This window comes from Lentinula edodes, assembly GCF_021015755.1.
Source record: "Lentinula edodes strain Le(Bin) 0899 ss11 chromosome Unknown C8R40scaffold_60, whole genome shotgun sequence".
NCBI classification, from domain to species: Eukaryota; Fungi; Basidiomycota; class Agaricomycetes; order Agaricales; family Omphalotaceae; genus Lentinula; species Lentinula edodes.
In genome coordinates, this window is record NW_025764366.1 from 227,949 (window position 1) to 246,141 (window position 18,193).

The 18,193-nt window shown below is 46.5% G+C and overlaps 8 protein-coding genes across 8 annotated transcripts; 4 read left to right on the top strand and 4 right to left on the bottom strand.

Moving 5' to 3' along the window:
* Positions 1 to 301: 301 nt before the first annotated feature.
* On the top strand, positions 302 to 1,597 carry C8R40DRAFT_1060394 (uncharacterized protein; the record flags this gene model as incomplete). The annotated part of the gene is made up of 5 exons (XM_046225347.1): positions 302 to 559; positions 634 to 779; positions 840 to 1,003; positions 1,076 to 1,233; positions 1,298 to 1,597. 5 exons carry the CDS (start codon positions 302 to 304, stop codon positions 1,595 to 1,597), a joined length of 1,026 nt encoding a protein of 341 aa, XP_046080152.1.
* A 1,061-nt stretch (positions 1,598 to 2,658) lies between these two features.
* On the top strand, positions 2,659 to 4,052 carry C8R40DRAFT_794187 (uncharacterized protein). The gene is made up of 6 exons (XM_046236229.1): positions 2,659 to 2,807; positions 2,865 to 3,062; positions 3,117 to 3,261; positions 3,330 to 3,493; positions 3,554 to 3,622; positions 3,678 to 4,052. The coding sequence occupies exons 2-6, from the start codon at positions 3,026 to 3,028 to the stop codon at positions 3,917 to 3,919; spliced, it is 657 nt and encodes a 218-aa protein (XP_046080153.1). The 5' UTR covers positions 2,659 to 2,807; positions 2,865 to 3,025; the 3' UTR covers positions 3,920 to 4,052.
* A 75-nt stretch (positions 4,053 to 4,127) lies between these two features.
* C8R40DRAFT_1132563 (uncharacterized protein) lies at positions 4,128 to 8,384 on the bottom strand. Its single transcript, XM_046229246.1, has 2 exons — positions 7,260 to 8,384; positions 4,128 to 7,206 (listed from the first exon to the last, which is right to left on the bottom strand). The coding sequence occupies exons 1-2, from the start codon at positions 8,349 to 8,351 to the stop codon at positions 4,186 to 4,188; spliced, it is 4,113 nt and encodes a 1,370-aa protein (XP_046080154.1). The 5' UTR covers positions 8,352 to 8,384; the 3' UTR covers positions 4,128 to 4,185.
* Positions 8,385 to 11,511, bottom strand: C8R40DRAFT_1155907 (armadillo-type protein). The gene is made up of 12 exons (XM_046229606.1): positions 11,107 to 11,511; positions 10,902 to 11,055; positions 10,761 to 10,845; positions 10,616 to 10,702; positions 10,226 to 10,567; positions 10,083 to 10,173; positions 9,754 to 10,026; positions 9,611 to 9,690; positions 9,476 to 9,559; positions 9,251 to 9,414; positions 8,975 to 9,191; positions 8,385 to 8,916 (listed from the first exon to the last, which is right to left on the bottom strand). The coding sequence occupies exons 1-12, from the start codon at positions 11,393 to 11,395 to the stop codon at positions 8,434 to 8,436; spliced, it is 2,349 nt and encodes a 782-aa protein (XP_046080155.1). The 5' UTR covers positions 11,396 to 11,511; the 3' UTR covers positions 8,385 to 8,433.
* Positions 11,512 to 11,547: 36 nt separating this feature from the next.
* On the top strand, positions 11,548 to 12,493 carry C8R40DRAFT_1060379 (P-loop containing nucleoside triphosphate hydrolase protein; the record flags this gene model as incomplete). The annotated part of the gene is made up of 2 exons (XM_046225345.1): positions 11,548 to 11,968; positions 12,024 to 12,493. 2 exons carry the CDS (start codon positions 11,548 to 11,550, stop codon positions 12,491 to 12,493), a joined length of 891 nt encoding a protein of 296 aa, XP_046080156.1.
* Positions 12,494 to 12,665: 172 nt separating this feature from the next.
* On the bottom strand, positions 12,666 to 14,096 carry C8R40DRAFT_1177188 (uncharacterized protein; the record flags this gene model as incomplete). The annotated part of the gene is made up of 2 exons (XM_046232638.1): positions 12,666 to 14,024; positions 14,079 to 14,096. 2 exons carry the CDS (start codon positions 14,094 to 14,096, stop codon positions 12,666 to 12,668), a joined length of 1,377 nt encoding a protein of 458 aa, XP_046080157.1.
* A 373-nt stretch (positions 14,097 to 14,469) lies between these two features.
* C8R40DRAFT_1060488 (uncharacterized protein) lies at positions 14,470 to 16,843 on the bottom strand (the record flags this gene model as incomplete). The annotated part of the gene is made up of 8 exons (XM_046225355.1): positions 14,470 to 15,231; positions 15,280 to 15,407; positions 15,461 to 15,734; positions 15,792 to 16,048; positions 16,106 to 16,466; positions 16,524 to 16,606; positions 16,659 to 16,769; positions 16,825 to 16,843. The coding sequence occupies 8 exons, from the start codon at positions 16,841 to 16,843 to the stop codon at positions 14,470 to 14,472; spliced, it is 1,995 nt and encodes a 664-aa protein (XP_046080158.1).
* A 412-nt stretch (positions 16,844 to 17,255) lies between these two features.
* Positions 17,256 to 17,585, top strand: C8R40DRAFT_1177190 (uncharacterized protein; the record flags this gene model as incomplete). The annotated part of the gene is made up of 1 exon (XM_046232639.1): positions 17,256 to 17,585. One exon carries the CDS (start codon positions 17,256 to 17,258, stop codon positions 17,583 to 17,585), a length of 330 nt encoding a protein of 109 aa, XP_046080159.1.
* Between the last annotated feature and the right edge of the window lie 608 nt (positions 17,586 to 18,193).

Consider the following 18,193-nt stretch of genomic DNA (forward strand, 5'->3'; position numbering starts at 1 on the left):
ATCGAAAGCCGCACATTCAACCACAATCCTTTGTATCTTTCAGTATCATCGATGGACGATGAGTAGCCTTGAGTACTCGAGTAGCGATACTAGTCCTCGGGTGTTCGGCGCGTACCATACCGCCTCACACCGCTTGGAAGAACTATGAGGCCGGAGGCTCCCGCGGGCAGACGGAACCTTCTCCTCGCGAAACCAATTCCAAACTTTACCCGTTATCGATCCATCTCGCTTTAATATAAATATCCTTTGTCGAGTTCCGGCTTCACACCAGCTTCCTCCTTTCGACCACAATAAGTCTGTCATGGCTTCCACTCTTCTCTCACAAGTAGGTGAACTCCTCACGGTCGACATCGACTGTATGGATCCCGAGGTCGCCAAAAGACACACAGCATCAACAGTGACTCCTTTCTTCTGCGATATGACCTCAAATCAGGCTATTGTTGGCGGCGAGGCGAGGCGTCCGGAGCAGGCTGCTTTGTTACGCTTGGCTATTGACCAAGTCAAAGAAAAGCACAATCCAGACTCGGATTCATTTGCACAGGACGTGATCGATATCTTTGTACGTTTTGCCCTCAATTTTTTCCCCACGCAATGCTACACGGACCAGCTGACTTATTCGTGAATTCACTTCAGACCGTCCTTCTGGCAAAGCAGGTTTACCCGTATCTCCGGGGAAATGTGCATGCCCAAACCTCTCCTCCAGCCGCGTTTGATATTCAAAAAACTGTTGTTCATGCTCGAAAATTGGTGGGACTGTTTGAGGCAAATGGCATCCCCAAGTATGTCTTAGCATATTTGTTCAAGTGCGGAGTTGAGCTGATCGCCTTGATTGGTCGAAGATCTCGTGTTTGCATAAAAATTCCTACTACGGCGGAAGGCATGGTGGCTTGTGCTCAGCTGAAAACCGAGGGCATTCAAACACTTGCGACGTGTTTGTTCAACGTTCCTCAAGCCTTAGCAGCTCATCAAGCCAAGTGTGTATATGTCGCGCCGTATTTCAATGGTATCATCGCATTTTTCATCCTCATACTCGCTCACAAAGTTAATGCTTACTATTATTTTGTGACCTTTCAAGAGCTTCGTGTGCACTTTGAACCCACTATCTGGCGCGAATACGCTGCCCCAGGCAAGGAGCATCCCATGTCGCAGGTGATTTTCGATGTGAAGGCAATTTACGGGAAGGTCGGGTCAAAAACAAAGGTCATGCCTGCTAGCATCGTCACGCCAAGAGAAGTGAGTATCCTGGTATTTTTTGAATCCCCAAACGCTCACTAATATTTACCTTTCCTCTTCCAAGGTCATCGGCCTGGTATCCCTCAAACCAGATCACCTCACAATCTCTGGCGGAATCCTTGACAAGCTCGCTGCTTTACCACAAGTAGCGCCTCAGGATTTCGACAGTGGCTTGAAGATTACGGAATTCGCAGAAGAAATATTGTCTGCAGATTACCTGGCTTCGGATGGTATCCTACTGAAAGAGGCTTTGGAAAAAGATGTCGAGTCAACAAGGAAGCTGAATGACGCGTTAAAGTTGTTTGATGAGGCTGAAAAGAAAACAAAGGAGTATATCCATGAAATTGCTATGAAAGAGCACTAAGTACTACTCGAGTCCAATAAGGGAGTGCTGAGACATTTCATGAGGGTAATTATTATTAGACGCTTCTTTCCATTTCCACTGGCTTTCCTCAAATTTCCTCTCCGCACTCTGATTAGTATTCTAGGCTGTGTAGATACATGTCCGAATTGGCAAAATTTTAATGTGAGGACTGAGTAGTTCGTCCTGTCCCCGATTTTAATAAATTTTGTGCTCTTCAATTGCAAAAGCAGACTGGATCCCTCACATTTTGAGTAGCTGCTAATTGGCAGTGACAGGCTATGACCTGTTATTATAAGGATACATGAACTGACATTGCTGGACTACAATCATCTTGAAGCCAGATGCCACAGGGAAAACCGGGATACCTGCATTAGGAATGTGTGTTCCAATACTGTAATCTAAGTAGAGATTGTACAGTATGGTAAACTGGAGTAAACTGGTCGTTCGGGAATCGGACCTCGCCAGTATAATTTAACTATCCTATCCTATCCTATCCTATCCTGCCTCTTGACGGCATCCAATTCACAGCCTCGAGTTTTTGAAATTCCTCCTTCTTTCTCCCGCCCTTTGCGGTCATCATAAATCCTGCTTTCCTCTTGGTTTCTTCGGATCTACGTTCCGCTTTGTTTCCGACAATGGCATTGCGCTAATTAAGCTTCCATTTGTCTTGAAAAACAACGGAGTGGAAAACCTTCGGAGTTCTTTGGACTACTTACATTGTCTTTCACTGTGCTCTGCTGGGCTTCACTAGTGCTTCAGCAGGCTTCAGCTCTCGAGCATCTTCACCCACATGGAACCAATCATCCGACGGCCGCAACTTTGAGAACTTGAAGCATGAAGGGTTGATAAACCTTGAGACCCGGACTAGCGAATTGGCAGCTGTCAATCCCTTCGTATCATGGCACATTAGGGCACGTCATTAGCGTCCAGCGCTCCGAGTCAACCAAAGGCATCTCACAACTGCTATCCTGGATTTCGAGGCCCTTGAGTCTGCTCTTCGTGGCATAAAATCAAATTCTTCTTTCAGATTGAAAACTGGGAGCCTAAAGTATCCTACTTGCAAGAAAGATGGTAAGTTAATGGGTACGAGTACAAGACTGTACAAGAGTTACTTTCATAATTTATCAATTATTGACAATGACAGGAGCGTCTAGTGCTTACCGACTGATTCGTTACCAACCGCCATCAGGGGTAATCTATTTAGTATCTGGTAATCTCCCAAATCACCTCAAATCAGTCGATCACTTTTCTTATAGCGAAACAACAGAGGCTAACAGAGGCCGCCGCTTATAATGACAGCTTTCAAAAAATGAAACCCTGAGCATTTCTCCCAGCTTCTCTGTCGCTTCGTCTTTCTCTTGCGGTTGACGATCGTACCTCGAGTCACTAGTCCCCAAAGTAGATTTTTTTTCCTTGAACGACTCGACAATGGCCTTCCTTCCTATCTTAAGATTGGCCGTGCTCAGTCAGTCCCCCATGCTCTGACCCCAAAGTTAATGGCTAATTTTCGCGTTTCCAGTCGCCACCACTGTGTTCGCAATCATTGTCCTTGGAATCTCCGCACACCTGACGTCCTTGTCGGAGGAGTTTCTTGGAGGTTACTTCGTGTTTGCGGCCGTGGCTATCGCTGCAGCCGTATTGACTATGATCACATTGCCTGCTATGTGCGTTCATAGCTTTTACCACTGGCAACATGACCTATTCGTCCTTTGTTTTCTAATTAAAAAAATAGGATTGGTATCGATTTCCTTCGCCGTGGCGCTTTCACATCAATGGTCCTCGTTGAACTTATATGGGTCTTTGTCCTGTGGGTTCTTTGGATTGCTGCTGCTGCCCTCGCAGCGCAGGAACAACAAAACGTGTTTGGAGAGGGAAATTCGTGCAATTACATCAACAGTGAGTGCATATGCTGGGCTTGCTCGTAAATCTCGTACTAAATGCCCCTACTTCGTTCAGCTGACCTGGCCACTGCGTGCCACGAGTTCGGTGCTATCGAGGCGTTCAGCTTCTTAGCCTGGATAGTTCGTGAGTCACAATCAATTTTTCACTCATCTTCCCTTGACCTTTTTTTATTTTATAGTGATGGGATACAATATTACCCTTCTTGTCTATGCGATCGTTGGTGCCAACCGCGGAAACAAAACCTGGACGTCTACCGTTGGTGATGGCCTCTTAACTCCTCGCGGAGATGCAGTACCAGTGACACCTATGTCAACGGGTGGTGAGTACAGCGGTGCTGCCCCGTCGATGCAATATCCACCACAACAGCAACCGCAGTGGACTGGACAGTCAAATCACACGCCGATGACTGCACAGGTGTAAGCGCAGAATATCGTAGTTCTGTCTCAAGTCAGAGAAGCATAATTCCCTTGGTTCATGGTCTACTACCTAACTTATCATGGTTATTTCTACTCATATCGCCTCTTCCAATACATTTCATTGACAACTTGAACTTGTTACAAATGTGCCCATCTTATCTGTACCGCAATGCAACAGTTTATTGAGGTCCGAACATTTACATGATATTTTACATCCTGGTCATAAAATTATAATTTGTCATGCAACAACGTTGCAGGATATAATCCGATTCACAAATCAAACGCGACACTCCTCCATCCCCACTCATCTTCCTCCATTTGCTCGGCTCTCTGTCTTCCTTCATCTATACCTTCACGCACTCCTTCAGCAACGTCCGCTGCTTTTTGAACCACATTCTGAGCACCCTGCATTACATCTGCAGCATGCTCGAGCCCATCCTTGACAACTTCTCCTGCTTGGTCAACAGCATCCTGAACAATGGCCCCAATGACCCCGTCGACGACTTCAGTCGGTTCTGTCGAAGGCAGAACGTTTGAAACAAGATCTGCTTTGTCTGGTAGGAGCTGAGGCGCAATGCCGATTGCTATTGTAGTCGTATTTGTTGCGACAAGCTTGTCTTTAACCCTTTGATCAAGTTCACGTTGAGATCTATCCGATTCATGGCTATTACCGTCCAGTTCAACCACGGTATGCTCAACTTGCACGCCCCTCGCCCTGGCTTCCTTCATCTTCGTGTGTACTATCGTCTCAGGTCCCTCCTCCACTGCAGTGATCTCTCCTAAAACTTCCATGATTGAGGCCCAAACGTCACCAAAACTGACTTGAGATCCATAAAGATCAGGAGGGGCTGTCATTCTACCTTCAGTCGCTAACACATCGGCCTCAGACTTTATCTTCGCCGCTCTCTTCCTGGCTCTTCGCTTTGCTCCCCTGAAAACACGAACCGTCAGACCTACGACAAAATCACAGCCCCGCTCGATACCCTGCGCAAAAGCACTCTCGAGCTCTCGTCTTATCACGAGTTTTGCTAGAGGAAGCACTACAGGTCGAAGGAGAAGTGCAAGCAGAATTTTTCGTGGAAGGGAGGTGAGCATGCTGAGGAGGGTACTACGGGGTAGAGTTCGGAGGCGGGGAGTGATATTCAGTGTGTGCGGGAGTACAAAACGGACATTTGACGCTCTGAATGGAAGATCCGCCTCAGGATCTGATTCGTCCCCCGAGTCATCAAGAGAGAAGAGATTTTCGAGCCATGTAGAGGTATCGAGATCGATATCTACATCCAGAAAAGCTCCATCATACTTAGCTGCACCCATTATATTACCATTGATATCCTGAAATTCAAATTCTAGATCCAAGACACCCTCGTCTCGGACACCCAACCACGTACCAAAGACGGTGCTGAGGACGTTATATCGTGCATAGTACGCGATATTTTCTAGCGTGAGACGTTGGGTCACCTTAGACGTTACAGACAGATGCGGGTTCGCGGGTTCGCCCCTCGAAGTATGATTTGGTTCATTTAGTATCGAAGGGAGGGAAGATAATATTCCCTCAATATGCACGCGGATTTTGTGTAGAGTCTTGATCTCTGTTTTCATCCTGCCACCTCTGCTTCGAGATCTCTCTTCGAAGGATTTGTCTTGAACCAGGGCAAGTAGGTGACCGCGCTGGTCGTCCGAATCGATGTACGGATCCTCCGAAGCTGGATCCCGGTCCATATCATTGAGTGGTGCTCGCAATGGTGAAGTTGAAGGAACGGTCACCGGCGATGCGGAAGTCGTAGCTACGTCAAAACCGACCAACGTCGGGGCCTGGACTGGCACTTCATGGTTCATGTCTTCTCCAGGGACATTTAGATCTATGAGAAGCGGCTCAGCGTCAACGACCATAGTCTTCGTATGTGAAGAGAAAAAGTCAACTCGCGTCTCATTCCACTGTGTAATCGAAATGGACGAGGGCGTGAGCAAGTTTGCTAAGTCAGTTTGATTTCGTGTCCGAGTTCCAAGTTCTCTTTCGAGCTCCGTGGTACGCATATAAGCAGCCCCATATCCCCCCTCTGCATTGACATACGGATCTGTGATATCAGAAGGAGGCGAAGAGCAACAACACCAGCGAAAGCAAGATGTTAGTCTATCTTCCTTCCACTGCGATTCCATTTCCTTGTCATCAGAAATTCGGATGTGCATCAATCTCATATCGAGGGCACCTTCTAACCACCTCGATGCTGTTGTGGTGCCTGAGAACTCGGAGCCAGTGGGTAACAATGAAGATGAAGAGGGGAAAGTGCTGGTATCAGACACCAATTCCACGCGCGGAAGAGGAAGAGGGAATCTCTGTTCTCTCCTGACGCTTTCAGAATATGTCGCATCAGGATTTGGATCGTACGAGTGATTCGTCGTGGGTCGAGTCATAGCAATGTTCTTTTGAGAAAAGAGATAGTCCATCACTCCTCCCACAACTTTTGGAATAAGATACCCAATAAGGTCGTTCAAAACTGTCGTGAGGATCGAGGATAGAGGGGTCGTCTTTGAGGAACGCCTGAGATCCTCTCCAAGCAGGTGTGAGGAAGGCTGAAAATAGCTTTGAATATCGCGACCTAACGTAACGAGAGCACGCGCAAGCCGTTGGGAAGAACGGTCATCATAGAGTGCGGCAAGGAACGTCTCAAGCTCCTGGTAGAAGATGTGAAGCTTAGGGGTTGGTATCGGGTGTGACTCAATATGATTGGAATTCAAGAAGGGGGAGGATGAAGAGCCGGTTTCTCGTTTCACCTCCCGCACCTTCTCAACCAGCACCCTAGTGTCGCTGCGGAAGAGATTTGACGCGATGTATTCCACTTGCTCAGTATCTGAATTTTGACTGGTGCCCGTACCGAGTGCCGAGTCCGCGATAAGGTTGACAGAAGTTGCGATCTCAAATAGAAGGCTAGATTCATTCCTTTTCTTTATTTGAGAACTGGGACCGTCGAACTCCTCATTCTGATCAAATTCATCTAGGGGAAGGACAACGACATCTCGAAAAGCACGCAGTAATGAATCTAGCGACCCTCCATGATTCCCACTGCGGGTTAAACGATCCAGCAATTCCTTGGAGGCGGCAAGAATCGATGTGAGGTGCCGCCACTGAGGTGTATCGGAATCAGAAAGATCGAGCTCTGGGATATATGATCCGGGATTCCTGAGTCGCAGGGCACACAAGGCTCTATAATGATTGATATATCTCCGAGTGAGTAAGAGAATTGTCCGCAGAGCAGAAATTTGGGCTGGATGTTTATGAATGTCGAGAAGAGTCTATAGAAGAGGAAAAATCAGTACATTAGAATCAATAGCAGGGCCGAAAGTACCTGTTGAATAGCCTCAATAATGGCGTCTTTTCGGTCCTCCGTTTGACTGGCTTCGGCCTTAGCACGATCTGCATCTAGGTGTTGCTCTTGTCTACGTTGACTTTCATCAACGAAGTTGTTTGTGGGTTCCTTCATATCTTGTTGACGGGCAACATGCTCCTTTTGCCGTGCTTGAACTTCACATATCGTATGTTCAGTTATCTCATGCGTGTGGTCTTTCAACCCTTCCAGGCCATGCAGTGGACCACCCTCAGAAATGGCAAGTAATGCAACACGTTCGGTATCCCTTGCGACGTCTCCTATTCCCATCGCACTTAGCCCTACACCTTCGGCAGCGACATGGACTTGATCGACCAAATTGACTGCACACTCGGTCAAATTTTGTGTCGTCTCTGCAGCACGAGCAACTATTTCCGCAGCGTGTTCAACTTTTCGCACTCCCTCTACAAGTGACGAGGAAAAGTATTGGCGCGCTAATAGAAAGAGGTTGCTGGTTACGATGCGAAAGGTCGTTGAAGTCAGGAAAAGGGCTAGAAGAGAGTAGAGGGATGCGAATAAGAGTGGAATGTCGGTTTGAAGTTCAGAAGTGATAAGGGATGTACGTTGGAGGACAGGATCAAGTTCAGTGGGTGGTTCAAGGATTATCAATTCGTCTGGTTCTGGAGGAGTATAAGTCAGGCACTGGGCATGATATATGATATTCTGGACCTTGTCGTCGTCTGAAGAATTGATTAGATTATGGTTAAATTCTCTCATTACTTGAAGTCGATACCGACAATTCTTCTCCAAGCCAAAAACAGCTAGCAGTCCGAGAAACTCCCTCACGTCCAGCAAGACTTTGTGGCCAGCCAGGCTGGAACTTCCCTCCGTTGGATATAATATTTCTGACTTTAAGGCAACTTTGATGAGGTGGTTCAGTTGATGCTGGGAGGGCAGTTTACCCGCATCTAGTGCTGCTACGATGTGTACGAGCTTTCGAAAAAGATGCTTTACCTGTCGTGATTCCTCGAGTTCCGAGTCTAATAGTGGCTCGCGCTCTTCCCTGCACCTTGCGGGTTTACGAGAGCGGATAAACGAGACGAAAAGTCCCATACGAGAGGATCGAAAGTAAGAAGATCAGATAATGATGACGTCATTTTCAAAACTCTACGACAGTATACGTTACAGTACAACTTCAATGTTTAACTCGTCCCTTGACCTTGTTATGATCAGTCTTTGGAGCTGCACGAATGGCATCGAAGATATCCTTCAATCCTTTGTCCATAAGCGTATCACCAGATGGCTCCTTTGCCACTTTGATTGTTGCAGAAGAGTCAACAGCGGCCACCTTGTGGCTTTTGCTTTTTTTATTGTTATGAGAAGAGTCGAAGAGTTCGTCAATCTCATCTTTGACCCGGGTCTCTCGCTTCCGTTTCTTTTTGAAGACAGAAGGATCTGCAAGTTCGGCGGAGGGAATGTTTTTGGAATCATTTTTTGCGTCGTTGGCATTAGTGGTAGAACTGGAATGATTCTCAGCCTTTTTATTTGACTGTGCCGTTTTCCACTCGTCCGGTCGACGCTTGAGTAGATAAAGATTGAGGTTTCGACTAAAGAATTTCCCGTAGTAAGACCCTGCGAGAGTCTGTTCTTGGGGTATCAGTGACCGGGCAATCTTTTCCTGGATCCAGAGAAAGGATTAGATTCATCTGAAAGAGATTGTAGATAGAGAATGATACCTTCAGATACGTATCGGCGAAAGCAAAGCACCTATCGCCTACTCGACTACCTATTCGATCATCAACGAGGAGATGATAATTTCCTATAAAGCTCTGCACAAAGGACCGTTTGACTTTGATCGGGACCGTCTCAGAGTCCAAGAGGACATCGAGAACTCTGGAGCTCGTTGCGTTATGTGCAATTTTAATAAGTTCAGATGAATCGAGGGCTTCCAAACTGGCATCAAGTGAATCAGGCTCAACTTCAAATGACGCAACAAGATACATTATTCATACCTGTCTATCACAGGTTGGTTATGCGGGGACGAAAGCTTGAGCAAACTTTGGAGTAATAGAGAGCCTTGGATACTTGACTGTGTAGAGGGTTCATTGTCTATTTTACGCTTATTCTCGTGAGTGGATGAGGAAGAAGGTTGTGCGCTTTTAGATGAAATGAACACCTGAATGGGGTACGAAAGGTTATGGTTTGGTCTGGTGGAAAAGAATCAAGCGCAAGCGCACCGACAGCCTTTTTAAAGATAGCATACATGGCACAAGGTACTTCTTGTCTTCATCTGAAGCAAGGTTCAGTGCCGAGAATGCAGCCTAAGGATATACGTCTGAACAAAAAATGGGCTGATCCAAGAGCGAGTTTACCTCAGTAGCACCCTGTTCCGAAGTCCGCAAAGCAACAGATCGATCCACCGCAGCGCGCAAAACGCCTGTCCTGGACGTCGCTGTATTTCAACAACATGCATCAATACAATTCTTGAATTGAGTAAATGGACGTAGAAACATACTAATCATCTTCTCCCATACATCCTGCAACTCCTCATAGGCGATTGCCAACTGATTGACATCAGCTCGTTCTAACGCTTTCGCTACAACAAAATTGCCGACAGGATGAATAGCAAGTCGAGGCAATTTACCCTGGAGATATGTGTTCCAGATTAATGCGAACGGTTTAGCGGACGCTCGTGACAGAACAGTCTCTAGTAGGTGAGAAGAAGTTGGGTCTCGAAAGAGGGTTCCAAGGTAATCGGATGGGTCAATGGATTTGGTGTCCTGATCGACTATACACCGGAGACACGAGGTGAGCAGGAAGTGAGAAAGTAGATAGAGGACTTACGAGATGCAGAAACAGCACCGACAGTCACTCGGTCCATCAAAGAACCATGCTCGTCAGCCATTTCCAATTCAGCTTCCACATTGAGGAGCATCTGAAGAGAAATCTGAGTACTGAGCGATAGCTCGCCTTATTCATGCTCTCACCAGTAAGCAAGGGCTAGCAACTTTATCTGCGGCCAATGCACGAACTTCATTATCTCCTAGTTCATTCCGAATGGCTTCGACAAATCTTTGACTCATAGTACGAAACTCTGGGAGCATTTGACGGGATGTCACCTCTTTGCTTTTCCCCTTCTTGTCGTTGAAGACAGACATCAGAGGTCCCTGCCGGGATTTCCAGTGTGCACTTTTTTTAGACCGCATCGCTCCTTGGGAGGTTTCGTCGGAGGTGTGATTTGATGAAGGACAGAGTAATCCGAGAAGAGCACGAATAACATGTGAAGCGAACGGATCCATAACCAGGGAGCCAAGAGATGGCAGTAGTTCCTGCAACTGAGTTCACATTGAGTCGAAGGATGATGCGTTGAGACCAACCTTGCATATATCCAGAATGAGATCGACGGCAGTTCGCAGGTGGCCTTCGGAGGCTGCCTCAGAAGCTGGCGCTACGATACCCATGGTCTAAAGAAATGCACTGAACATTCGGAGTAAAATGAAGAAAGAGACAAGCAGAACACACCTCGCGCGCAACTGTTTCGGCAGCGACACTGAACAGGGTTTGGCACACATGAGACGCAAAACGATGTTTGACTAGGGTTTCGAAGCTGTTTTACATGACTTTAGCAATGGCTGCACGATCTAGATTCATTAGTTTACTCACGAACCAGATAAACTGTCCAAAAACACCCTGCGCACAAAGTCATCCATCGAATACGCCATCCTCTCCAGAATTATTGAGCAGTCAGGGTCAGTTGCTAATTGCTTCTCCTTCTCTCGCATCTCGCTGAGTGCAGCGACAAAGAACATGTGCTTTTCTGTAAAAAGTATAAGACAATAAATCAAATTTTGATTACGGTCGTTCTGACCTGCATTGGGATCGACGTTTGCATCACCATCTAAGTGCTCTTGTTGACCTTCCTGCCATTCACGGATCTGTAAATCGACAGTGCGGAAATATGCCTTGACATCTGCATCGACATAACCGAAGGGAGCCTCTGGGTTGAATTCCGAGTCCTCCCCGGAAGCGGTAACGATCCAGGAAGGGCCAACTTGGGGCTCGAGTTCTGCCTGAGGCTCGGAGCTGGCGTACGGGATCGTCTCGTCAGTAGTCTTGAACTTGTGTTTCTTCCCTCGTTTCCGGTTTTCTCGAGGCATCGTATTTAGAAGGGCAGCGGAGACGGAAGTCAAGATTTCCTTCAGGAAATTTTTGGCAGACCGGCAGGCATTTTGACGCCTTATTCATCACACCTTCATCTTCACAAATGTTCATGATCAGTAAGTAATACCTTTTCCTTTCCGACACTGCAATGGCGTCCAACGAAGGTCGAATACCACAGCGATTCCAAACCATCAAACGAGTCATAATCGTGCTATCCGGTAAAGGGGGCGTTGGCAAATCTTCTGTTTCAACTCAGCTTGCTCTGAATCTCTATAACTCTTCACCAAATGCTCGAGTCGGTATTCTCGACGTTGATCTCACTGGGCCCTCGATACCTCGTATGCTTGGTTTGGACGGACATCCTGTATACCAGAGCAGTGATGGATGGGTTCCTGTTTTTGCAGATGGTTCAGAAGGTAGACTCTCCTGTATGAGTGTCGGCTTCCTTTTGAAAAAACGCGGGGACTCAGTCGTTTGGAGGGGGCCAAAAAAGAATGGAATGATTAGGCAATTCCTCGGCGATGTCCGATGGGGAGAGCTTGACTATCTGATCATTGATACACCTCCAGGTATACAATAATGAATGCCGTTGCCTCTGTTGTATCTGACATGAATTTGGTTCAGGTACATCCGATGAACACTTATCTCTCATGGAACATCTGGCTCCTGCTCACTCCAAACTGTCCGCCGTCGTTGTGACCACACCGCAAGCAGTAGCTCTTAATGATGCTATGAAATGTATATCTTTTGCGCGAACGGTCAACCTTCCTATAGTGGGTCTGATCGAGAACATGAGTGGATACGTCTGTCCGTGTTGCGGAGAAGTTAGCAATGTGTTTTCGACAGGTGGAGGAGAAGCCATGGCACATCGGGAAGGTCTGACCTTTCTTGGTAGCCTTCCTGTTGATACTGAACTCGTTACACTTCTGGATGCGAGCCCTCCGAATGGGGATGCTGCCTCTCAAGCTGATCTTGGGAATACGACTTCGTTTCCGCTAATGCTCCGGTACAAATCTACTTCATCCTCGAAACTGTTCGAAGCTATTCTGGAGAGGGTGCTTAATTCACCACAGAATGATCAAACTACAGGGTAGTCTTCGTCCATCATATCCGCACAATTGTATAGTATAATATTTTCCTTGGACAAGCAGAGCATGTTGAAAGGACATGAACATTGAGCTAAAAAAAAGAGGCACAAGTACGGTATGATATATACAGTCCAACATAGATCATATTTCTATGCTTCAAAGTCTATTCAAAATTGGCTTATACACAATCCTCGATAACATTGATACCACTCTCTATCCATCGTGACCCTCCACTTAGGATGGGGCTCTGAGTCTGGAGTTTGAGAGTTTGCAGTGTATGCGGCTGCCTATCCGACCTAGAATTAAGGAAACGTACTAGCTCTTGTTCAGAACAACCCTTGCCATGGCACTGAAGAGTGAGTGACTGGAGCATGCAGAGTAAAGGTTCAGATATCGAAGTTGACCCGCTTCGGCAAATGAAAGTCAATGCTCTCAAGAGCTTGTCCGTGATAGCAGGTCCTTCGATTTCTTCCCCAAGGCTGAAGAGTAGCTCCGCAGAAGTTACATACGAGGTTGCTCTTAAGCAATCTATCAGCTGTTCCTCAGACAAAGGAAGATATCCCAAGCTAAGAGTTTCAAGTGTTGGTTCCACTGCCTCCAAAAATGTCACAAAGGATGGGTGGCAAGAGGTCCACAAAGACCGATCGTTATCGACAAACCATTCAATACGGAGAGAGATGAGCACATACAGCTCAAGACGATTGAGAAACATCGTGAGAGCTGTTTGTGGACTGGACGAATTGTCTAAACCATGGCTCGAACGACTGTAGACGCTGAGGTGCAATTCAGATAGAGCCGGCAGGATAAATTTATCTACTGCGTGTCCAGAGTGCTCCGATGATCCATCGAAAAGGCATTGAGCATAAAGTTTACAGCAGCTCAAATTGGGGTGCTGTGCAAAAATAACGCCACAATCGTCGAGCGTTAATACACGACCTGACTCGAAATTGATGTGTAAACGTGTGAGCTTCCCGCAGTTCGAAGCAAGGTTGCGGACATCCAAAAACTCCGAGTGGATGGAAGGAATTGAATTGAGTACCAACGAACTGAGCGACGAGAGGTCAAGTGCAGGTGCGGCACTTGAAAGGGGCGCGAAGCAGGAACTTGGCATCGACAGCTCGATGTCTTGCCACCTCGAGCAATGTTGCATAAGAAGCACCAACATTTCGGATGGGAAGCGAGATAATGTTCCCTCTCGCGAAGCTAGAGGCTTGTAAAACAGCTTTACGTGTAGGGGATAATTACCCGAACGACGGAGCCACAGCCTAACTCGCGAGAGAATCCGTGCGTCCCCTTCCGTCCCCTTGAAGTTCTGTTCCCATGTTCCAAAGTGGATCTCGAATGATGACCAAAGTCGAGAAGTGGCATATGCTAGATCTCTCCAGTATTTGCATACCAGGAGCAGGACTTGAGGGACTTCATGTTCAATCATTAGCTGACCGTAAGGATATGAAGCACATTCTATGAATATTTGGGTTTGTAGCTCGATAGGAAGTCGTAAAATGAAGCAATTGTTATGGCCAAAGCGTGTAATATCCTGGCAGTCACTATTGAATCTACAAGCGAAAAGCCAGGGTATGCATTTACGAACCTTACAGCGAGGATTCATGATGAGGAGATAGAATTTGAAGCAGAGCAGTAATGTCAACAAGACTGGATTCAAAGATTACTATAAAGAGGTATCAAAGGGTATCAGAGGTAACTTAATCTAGAGAGGACTTACTAAGGGCGAGGCTGCTACCAAGGCGCAGCGTGTTTTATAGTTTCCTCATAACAGTAAATATGACGCACCCAGGAACCCTCACAAACTGTGCTTTGGACAAGTACCATGACGCACCAGAACGATGAAAGGCAGCGGACAACGTCCCACGAGGCACGTCAGTGGAGTTGTCTTAAAAACGACAGGCCAGGTCGGATATGATCATAATATCATTCCGAGCAACATGAATTCCATTCCAGCTTTACTACAGATTCAATTGGCTTCAAAAGTACTTTCCGAAATCGTAGGATTCCTTGTTTCCCTCATCAGACCTTATTTTGGGGGGTCGGTTTTTGGAAGAAGCGTTTGCAATCGGTTTCATCTTTTTGAGACTAGATTTGAGAGCTTTTCTTGTGGTTGGGTTGGCTGACAAGGATTTCGGTGTCGACGATTCCGAAACTGCAGAAACATCGGCTTTTGAGATCGCTTTATTTTTCGAGGCATGGGATTTAGCAACGAATGAAACCTTCTTGTTTGGTGGATGAGATATCGGATCCGCGCGCTTTCGTTTTTGACTTTTCGAAGCAGGTGGAGCAACCTCAACTTCTTCATCCTCAAATTCCAGCTCTTCCTCATTTTCAACCTCTTCTTTATCTCCATCTTCCTCATCCTCATCTTCCTCACTTTCCTCATCCTCATCTTCTTCTGCCTCTATATGATTTGCTTCGTCGACATCGATACCGTCATTATCCTCCCCATCACTGGTTTCCATCAATTCTGCATACGGGACTTCAGATATGACCTCCCTCGATTCTACCTGCCCCGGAGATATCTTGACAAGCCCGCCAGCCTTACGCATAGCTTTGCGAGATTTTAGACTTGCTAGAGCCTCGTCAGCCTTGGCGTAAAGCGCCTGTAACCGGGCATCGGTAGAAGGTGTGTCCACAACCAGATTGGAGGACGGCATGCTATACCAATGGATCTTTCCTATGCACCAATCCCGGAGGACAACTTTCAACGCTCCTGTCAAATGTAGCACTCCTCGCTATCAAACGTTTAGACCTCAGCCACTTGAAAGAATGTCAGGACCGACCTTTCGTACTAGCTGCTGAGAACGCGCTATTCCGGAAATAAACACATTCACATCGCCTTTGGGAAACGTTGGAAGGCCGTAGAGTAACATAAGGTCTTCCGGATTGGCTCGAGATACAAGATGAGTAACTAACGGAATTCCATCAAGGAAAGGTATGTATATTGAGTGCAAAGAGACACACCAGGACCCGACGGATCTTTTAATCGATCTATACGACCTTTGTTGCGCAATAGAATATCTCGAGCACGCACTTCATCCCAATCTGAAGAAGCTTTGTCTATTTTCCAAGAATATCCAGGGGTGTCGATGACCCGAAGCGTTCTGTTGCCTGCAACTTGGATGGTTATTTCTTGTGGCATGGTGGTGGTGGTCGGTCCACGAGGAGAGGACGCCAGAGAATATACTGGAAGGACCGTAGTTTTTGCCAATGAATTGATCAACGAACTTTTTCCAGTCTGCCAAAGAACATGTTTAATGATTTGAAAATTCAGGACGGTAGAAGGATGCCTTACATTTGTGACACCCACTACTGCTACGGTCAATGATGAACCATTCTCCTTTTCTGCTGCCCAATGACCAAGACACTCCAGTACAGCATCTCCACCAAGTGCATCATCGACAGGGTTCTTCGCTCTTCCTTTTCCTTTTGTATTAAGTTGGGCGAGAGGGTTTCCAGGTAGAAAACAGGAAGCCGAACGGAAGGGAAAAGTTGGTTGTTGCTTTCTCAAGGCAGAAGTCCAAGCGACCAGACTTTCATGAGGAACACAATCTGTGAAACCATTTTCAACGGATGACTTCGCTCGCGGAACGTAAATAAGCGACGTACCTATTTTGTTCAGCACGAAAAGTGTCTTGCGACCAGGTTTAGAGTGAACGAGATCCTCTAAGTACGAACTGCGGAATGAAAGCGGATCTCGTGCATCCAACACCTGTATCACAGCGTCTGCCTCATCCAACACGGCGTGAAGATGCGGTAAATCTCGGTTGATCAGGATAGGAGGTTCGTCTTCGCCTTCGCTTTCTTCAGCTTCAGGAGCAGGTTTGCTAGTTGCTTTGGCCGTTAACCGTTTGGCGCTAATGCTAGCAATGCCATCGTCTTCCTCGATGTTATCGTCTTGTGCATCCTCAGCAACATGTTTGAGTGCTCTTTTTTTCTCATCTTTTCGATGTTGTTTTTCCTCGGCAGCCTGATTCGTTACAATGAGTTTGAGTTTGCTATCTAGTTGATGGTGCGAAGAAGTCACCAATCTACGTTGCTCTGCAACCTCGGCCAAAATCTGGTCCTTGTAAGGAAATGTGTTCGGGATTCCTGGGTCTTTCTTATGTTCTAAAAGACATTCAGCAAGTCAATAGGATATCGCGTTGAACGGCAATCTTACTGGATTTCCATTCAACGCTCTTTTTCGCAGCCTTGGTTTTTTTCTTCCTGCTCTCTCTAACCTTTTGAGAAATTTTCTTTCTATCGTTGGTAGAACCACGTTTGCTCGTCTCTATAAGTAGAATAACGTCACATTGGTTGGCCGATATTTTACAAGGTTTACTGACTTTTTCTGATTCGTGGCATTTTGCACGTTGAGGACGATTATAGGATGAGGCAGGGATAAGGTGAAGAAAAACAGCACGCGCTAAACTTCGGGTCTTTGTACGTAAGTAATGCGGAAACAGTGACTTCTCACAACTAGGCTCCACTGTCGTGGATTGCACCTCGCTTGGGTCAGGATGTTCATCATTGATATTATGTAGTGCCAAGTAATCAGTATATCAGATACATCTGCAAAACCTGGGCGATGTTCTCCAGCTCTTGAGAGCATTTCCCAGCATTTCCCAGCATTGAAAGCACTGAAAGCACTGAAAGAAAGGATACTAGCTGGAGAGCGCTGGAGAGCGCTGGGAAAAGCTTTGGAAATTCTACTTGTATAGAACATAAAACAGTCAGCAGTTTCTAGCTTTGCCATCAAACTTGAAACTGCTTTCAAATGCTTGGAGTATTCACAATAATCGTTCCATATTTGGCCGTATTTACAAATTGCGCCCCCGATTCCACTCCCGCCCTCACTCCCGCCCTCACTCCCGCCCTCACTCCCGCCCTCATTCCCGCCCTCACTCCCGCCCTCACTCCCGCCCTCATTCCCGCACCTGCTCCGGCCCTTTCTGCCTTCCAAATTCCTCTCCTCCTTTTCCGCCTTCCATCTTCCATTTCCAAGGCTTGCCAGTATCTTACTTACATGCTGATCCCTTTTCTCTTTGTTATCGCTTCTCTGCAATGTGTATTCCCTCTGATCGTATCAGGCTACTTGGACTGGTGAGTTCTGGGAGAAACCGTAAACTAAAAGCCTTCTGATAAGGATAAATCTACCTGTACAGTTCACGAAAGATCTATATGTTTCATACGGGTAGTCTTGCCCTGCTCCAAGTTAGCTTCCAAACTAAAGTAGCGGTCAGTTACAAAGCACCTATTAAACCACGAAACTGACCCAAAACTGGACGCCCAGGACCTTAGATTTGTTTTGAACTTGGAAGAATGATAAGGTTCCCCTAGCATAGCTGTAATCATATCGGAATAGAGCCTGTGATACTCGAGATTTGAAGCTGTGGTAAAATCAATAGTCCGGGGCTTGGGGCCATCTTCGTATTTGGAAATACAGTATCGAATCTGAAATATAAAGGGGTCAAAAGATTGCTGCAGATACGATTAATAACAGTCAACTCAACGAGCATGGAAGCTAGAACAATGGCACCATGAGGTACCTCTGCCCCAAAATCCTTGGGGAAGGTTTTTGCTAAAGCCTTGTTACCGGTATAAAATAAAACTTTCACCACTTCCTTGAGGCAGGGGTGAGCGAAGTTGTTGACTCGGCCCTAATATGAACAAAATTATTAGAAGTCATTTAGGAAGACTAAGAAGGCTATAATA

Excerpts from the sequence above, each read along its gene's own strand:
- C8R40DRAFT_794187 (XM_046236229.1), top strand. The coding sequence starts at position 3,026 with ATGGCCTTCCTTCCTATCTTAAGATTGGCCGTGCTCA. Across the intron at positions 3,063-3,116 it reads CTTAAGATTGGCCGTGCTCA|TCGCCACCACTGTGTTCGCA; the intron begins GTCAGTCCCCCA and ends TCGCGTTTCCAG. Across the intron at positions 3,262-3,329 it reads ATGATCACATTGCCTGCTAT|GATTGGTATCGATTTCCTTC; the intron begins GTGCGTTCATAG and ends TTAAAAAAATAG.
- C8R40DRAFT_1132563 (XM_046229246.1), bottom strand. The coding sequence starts at position 8,351 with ATGGGACTTTTCGTCTCGTTTATCCGCTCTCGTAAACCCGCAAGGTGC. Across the intron at positions 7,207-7,259 it reads TTATTGAGGCTATTCAACAG|ACTCTTCTCGACATTCATAA; the intron begins GTACTTTCGGCC and ends CCTCTTCTATAG.
- C8R40DRAFT_1155907 (XM_046229606.1), bottom strand. The coding sequence starts at position 11,395 with ATGCCTCGAGAAAACCGGAAACGAGGGAAGAAACACAAGTTCAAGACT. Across the intron at positions 10,568-10,615 it reads TCATTCTGGATATATGCAAG|GAACTACTGCCATCTCTTGG; the intron begins GTTGGTCTCAAC and ends ACTCAGTTGCAG. Across the intron at positions 10,174-10,225 it reads TTGCTAGCCCTTGCTTACTG|ATGCTCCTCAATGTGGAAGC; the intron begins GTGAGAGCATGA and ends ATTTCTCTTCAG.